The sequence below is a fragment of the Parasteatoda tepidariorum genome, chromosome 12, assembly GCF_982258835.1.
Source record: "Parasteatoda tepidariorum strain Cologne lab strain chromosome 12, Ptep-v5.0, whole genome shotgun sequence".
Classification (NCBI taxonomy): Eukaryota; Metazoa; Arthropoda; class Arachnida; order Araneae; family Theridiidae; genus Parasteatoda; species Parasteatoda tepidariorum.
In genome coordinates this window covers 18,903,633-18,910,123 of record NC_141766.1, presented here as the reverse complement: position 1 = coordinate 18,910,123, position 6,491 = coordinate 18,903,633, and the positions used below count along the sequence as shown (strand labels likewise).

Below are 6,491 nucleotides of genomic sequence, written 5' to 3'. Positions count from 1 at the left end.
ATATATATATATATATATATATATATATATATATATATATATATATATATATATATATATATATATATATATATATATATATATATATATATATATATATATATATATATATATATATATATATATATATATATACGTATATATATATATATATATGCAGTAAATAAGCACTATTTTCTTCACTTTAACTCTTTTATTATAGTACGCACTTAGAAAAGTAAAAAATAATAATTTTAATATAAAGAATATTTTATTTACGTTACAGCATTGTAAAATAATTAAGAAAATTATTTTTATTAGAAGAGATTTTTAAATACTGACCATGCCTGTGTTTCAAATCCCAGATCCTCGACACTAGCAATTTGTTGCTCCCTGTCATTTAACAATACCGGTCACACTGGGCTATCAGATTTATAAACAAGCTTTTTAGTCAAATTTTAAATTTTTCGGTTTTTCAATGGAACCATATTGAACCACGCTCCTTAATTCGTAACTGTGCCATATTGTGGTCCCCCTAATTTGTCTATAATAATTTCCCTATCTATGATAATATATTATCTTATAATCTAATATCTGACCGCGCTTGTAAACAACAGGTTAATATTAAGGTAAGCTAAGGGGCCATAAATATCTATACAGTATTTGAGAAACAACTTCTCCATTTTAACGCTATTATACGCATTTAGAAATATATACATATGTACTTAAACATTGTGAGCCCCTTATATTCTATAATTATTTCTTTTGGTGCGGTAATGTAGTGTTTTATAATACTATACTACCACACCAAATATATCTCAGCGAGTTTGAATTTTATAGATTAAAATTAAGGGAAGATATAAGGATATATATACAGTATATAAACTACCATTTCGTGATTTAAACTCAGTTATACGCACATAGAAATGTATAAATACATACTTAAATATTGTGCTCCATTGTAGGCCCCATAATTTTTTAAATTTCCTTTGTTATGGTAGTATAATGCGTAATAATTTAATACCTGAATACAAGAAATATACCAGTATACAATACCAGTATACAAGAAACAGTTTTTCATTTTAACTCACTTATTATATTACACACTCAAAAAAAGGGAAAAAATAATTTTAAGTAAAGAAATCTTCATTTACGTTACAGAATTCTAAAATAAATAAAAAAAGCTTAACTTTATTAAATGCAATTTTAAAATTTACCATGTCTGGATTTTGAACCTCAGACCCTCGGGACTAGCAGTTTGTCTCTTGATATCACTGAACTCTACTCTACCAATCACTCTTGCCTGACCGACTTATAACAAGCTTTTTAACTAATTTCCCATGATTTTGCAATTGAACCATATTGGGCTCCTAATTTGAAAACGTGCCACATTGTGGGTCTTTTAATTTGTCTACAAAAATTTTCATTAGTATGATTATACATAATCTTATAATCTAATATCTGACCGAGTTTGAAAATAGAGCTCTTAGTGCGGATCAAGGATATATATTAAGAAATAGTAATCGAATTTTCTTTTAAAAAGTTTTATATTGTCTTTTTTAAGGATTTCTGAAATTTTGATCCGGTTTCTTTTTACAGCAAATACTTTATATTGAAATAATTTTCTTTAAAATTATTTTAAGGGTTAATTTTGAATGTGCATGTACGATTTGAAGGGAAAACACACGATTGAAGTAATGTTTCAGTAATTTTTATTAATGTACTCTGGATGTTATGCCATACTAAAACTGCAATGGCTTTGACACACAATCAAAAAGCTTTTGCGTTTATTTTTTTAAATATAAACTCCATTGAGGACGATAACAATATTTTTATGTGTAAAACAATTGATGTTTAATTACAATGCATTGTAATAAAATTTAAAATCCAGTCAATACACAAGTACCGAACAAAATAATGTGAGCACTTCTTTACTAACTCTCTGTAAACAATCTTTCCGTTAGGCACACAACTATTTTGAGAGATTTTAGGAGGCAAAACTGTTGTCACAATTTGAAAGATCATGCTTGAAACTTTTAGAAATGAATTCATTTTCACTCGTGCAACATCCGGATCGGCCGAAAAAAGAAGAGGAAGTAAATAACTTCCTTCTAATTTAACTACCAATAATTTTGAAATCATGTGATAGGATTTAACTATTTAGATAAGAATACTCTTAGAATTATAGTGGTATTAAAAAAAGGGAAGAAGCTTTTAACTGTCCTACGCTCATTTTGGTCGATGAAAAAATTGCATGGGTTAAAAAGACATCATTTCTGAAAGCTTCAAGCACAGAGATCGTGGAAGGGGGGGGGGAGCAGAGGGAGCTTAAGCCCCCTTACATTTTATAAATACAGAGACACAGCCCCGTTTAAGATTACAGTTTTCTACTCAATATATGTGGAATTAAATTTACTATAAAAAATGTTACTTTTTTTGTTTGAATTATAAAAAAACAAAATATTTCAAGCGAGCTTTAACATTTACAAGGTGGAAACTTCTACCAAATTATCCCTTGCCCATTCCCCACTAGAGGAAATATACGTCCTTATGGCTGACCGATGGAAAAAATTTTGTTTTCAAATGTCGTAGCGAACAGATTAAAAAAAAAAAAAAAAAACGCTGAAATAGAATAGAAAAAATACCATTAAATGAGAGATAAATAATTAACAGGTAAACAATTTCTTTATTTTAATATATATATATATATATATATATAATGTAAAATCTTAATTATCAGTATATACTATACAGCTTTATTGTTTTTATGGGACTGAAACCAGTTTGCACTTGTTTACGTTTGTGTAACAATTTGTTAAATTAGCGATATATAATGTAAATTCGACGATTGGTATATTAGACGATATATTATACAAATATAGAATATTTATTACATCAGGTATTATATTATTATATTGTAATAAATAGATCAAATTATTAGACGCACTGTAGTTTTTTAATAATTACATGCTTTGCACGAGTTTATTGTTGTTGATGACGAATACCTATTACGGCAGAGGGGTGCGATTGTTCTTGTTTTCCAGTGGCGCCATCTATGGCCAAGAATTCGACTTCTGCCACTCGCATACGTCACACCCGTTTATAGGGCGGACCCATTCACAGATCCATTCATTCATCCACAGATCGTTATTTTTACCTGAATCAGAGAACGATCAATCTCTAATTCAGTGCCCCCAGAGGTACTGATTTATTATGGGAACATGGAGGACATTGCGCTCAAATTTAACGTGCATCAGTCACCATTTACTACATGGAGAGTCTTCAGCCGACGGGGTTTGAACCCACGAACTTATATGCAATACTTATATGCACGAGTTTATATACAATACTTTTATGTTTAAAAATACATATGAAGGGTTTTCATTCAGGAGATTTTTTATATACTTCCTATTTGAATTTAATTTTATCGTGTTGCATTAGAATGTCAACCAATTGTTACTCGAACGTGAGCAAGTGCAAACTGGTTTCAGATGCGTAAAAATAGTAAAGCTGTATAGTATCACCTGATAATTAAGATTTTACATATAATCTCATAGTGCGTCTAATAATATGGCGAGGAACTGTATATATATATATATATATATATATATATATATATATATATATATATATATATATATATATATATATATATATATATATATATATATATATATATATATATATATATATATATATATATATATATATATATATATATATATATATATATATATATATATATATATATATATATATATATATATATATATATATATATATATATATATATATATATATATATATATATATATATTCACTAATCAAGCATGCTCTTTCAAATTGTGCCAACTGCTTTTCCAAGTAAAATCTTGTTTAAATAAAGGTTGTTTATATTGAGTTAGAATAGAAGAGACCAGCAAGAGCTTGTTTAAAATCTTCTTTGACTGCAATTATCATCATCATCAATGTTTTCTAACAGTGAGTTCTGTTCTTGTTCGGCTGAAGTAATACTGATCTGACTATCTGGTGTATTTGCACTTTCCATAATATCTTCAATAGCTGCAATATCTTCTGGTAATTGACCATTCACAAGCCTAAATGCTTCTAAAAACTCATTAAGATCAATGAAACCGTCTTTATTCATATCAATACTGTGAGCCAAATCTTGAATAGTCCCTGGGGGTATCGGTTTATTGAGTTGTTCTCCTAAGAAGGAACACGCGTCTGTAAATTCATCCATTGAGATTGAACCTATATAAAGGACACATTTCAAGTTGAATTACTACTATGGAATAAATAATAAAAGGACTTAAAAAGTAAACCACCATTTTAAATTTCTCTGGAAAGAGAACTTAAGAAGAACATGATCGTTTGTCAATGACTTATTTGTCAATAATTCCTTTTTATTATGAGATTTTAGTTATTATGAGATTACGTCTATGAGATTTACGTTTGCTACAGCTTGGAAGAATACTTTCTGAAACAACGGTAGTAGTAGTTGGAGGGTATATCTAGAATTAAAAAAACTTATTTTTTAACTCCAAATTGCATCAGAAAGTACCACCACAGGTGACCCTCTGGTGTGATCCTTTATAATGATGATAAATCTGATATGACATAATACTGTGGATTTTTCCTCTCTGTTGAGGCTCTAGATAATTGTTATGCGTCAAGTATAGTTTGTCTAAAGTAAGAACTCTCCCCTAGCCATTCGTCTGGACTCGTGGCGGTAACTATGGTAACGAGGTATAACCATTTCAAGTACGTGGGGCCACTGTTTTGGACAGGTTTTGGCTCGGATCAGCGAGAGAAAGGTAATCTTGTTACCCCCAGAGTTCTACCCTCCCTGAAATTCGCGATTCTTGTTTCCATAGCAGAAAACGTCTTTCTGGTGGGGGAGTTCTTACGGTAGACAAACTATTGGAAATCATTGGGGGTAGTGTAAGATGAGCAAGAACCAGCGCTAAGCTGTAATATTTATCAGGGGAGCAAAGCAAGTAAATATCTAGGAGTGGTATGCTCCCAGATCACTCTTTGGCTCAGTCCCCTTCTTTAGGAGCATCCGTGATGATGATAAATAATTGCACTTTACAGAACAGATAAATAATTGCACTTAAAAGAAACAAAAAAAGCCATAGATAGCTTACTTTCTTTGAAAAAAAAATAGATAAAAATAAAAGATTATTTTTAAATTATTTTTGAAATATTATAATTCATAATTGTAGTAAATCTGAGCTCTTAACATTTTACTTTTTACCAAAGATGCCAACTACTCCGGATTCGACAATAGATATTAAAAAATGATAGGGAACTACAAACTAAAATTAGAAGTTTTTGGTTAATTTTGATAATTTCTTACAAGGCTCAACACAGCATCACTGTACTCATACTCATATGTTGTAGCTATCTTAACATCAGCTCTAACTAATTCATCTGAGTAGGAATATATGATAAATCGCCGAAGCGCAATTGAATGGCGAAAGTTGGGGTTCAGTAACATTTACTGAGTGAAAATTAAAATAAAATAACGAGATTTAAACAAACAAATTTAAGAGAGAGAAGAGGTTTTTGTGGCAGATTGCCGTGCCTCCCCCCGAGCTATTACCCCCGAGCTTCGCAGGTGCACAGTAGCCGCATAGCCTCAGAGAAATAGGAAAAATACATGATAATAAATGCGCAAAAATATATACAAGTATTTGCAAAATTTGCGGGACAATACCCATCGGATAGAAAAAAGGCGGTTGCCGGGCTATATTTTATGTTGTCTTTGATGAGCTCAAAATCAAAGTTTTTAAAGTATGACGTATGACAGAAGAATGCATCTCTGCAGAAATTTGCACATATGTAGTTCAGCTATGTGTTCCTCTATTTTGTTTATTTTTAAATCTTTTCTTAGATCTTTCATTCTCATGTATCTGGCAGCAACACTGCAATAAAGTGGCGTATCACATAAGCCTTTGAATTATTTAGAAGTAGTGGTGAGTAAAAACCTTATAAATCTAATATACTAAACAAAGACTACCACTCGAAAACATTTATCCACTGTCAGGAGGAAGTTCACATCTCCGTGTTACTGCCGGTAGGAATGATAGAGTAAGCTGTCCAGAGCTCTTAGAAAACTTAAAAAACTGATAGCAAAATATCTAAAAGAACTTTTTTTTTTCAATGCCCACCTGGAGAATGACCTTTCGTCACGCAGGCATCTGAATAGCAGATTTGTTGGCCACTCTTTCAGGGACACCATAATAGGTGGGACAACGTTGCCCCCACAGTACAAAGAAGGAAAGAACATCTATGCCGAACCCAGAACCTTTCTGATGTAAGGCCAGTATCCTGACACAGGCCGGTCGGCTTAAAGATCATCCTGAAACTTACCTTTCCAATTATTTAAAAAAATTTCCTTTGGAGAATATTTGGGAGGGATTTCTGTTCTCAGAATATTAAGTTGAAAAGGTGAGTTTTCAAATATTCATTTAAACATTTTACTACCAGTTTTTTTTAGTTTTCTG

The 6,491-nt window shown here is 30.8% G+C and overlaps 1 protein-coding gene across 1 annotated transcript in view; it reads right to left on the bottom strand.

Annotated features, from left to right (window-relative positions):
• Positions 1-3,783: 3,783 nt before the first annotated feature.
• The window catches only part of rdgC (retinal degeneration C), a 68,762-nt gene continuing 66,054 nt past the window's right edge, over positions 3,784-6,491 (bottom strand). Inside the window, exon 16 of the mRNA XM_071188287.2 lies at positions 3,784-4,233. Coding sequence (XP_071044388.1) covers positions 3,911-4,233 — 323 coding nt within the window. The 3' untranslated portion in view covers positions 3,784-3,910. The remainder of the gene's footprint in view (positions 4,234-6,491) is intronic.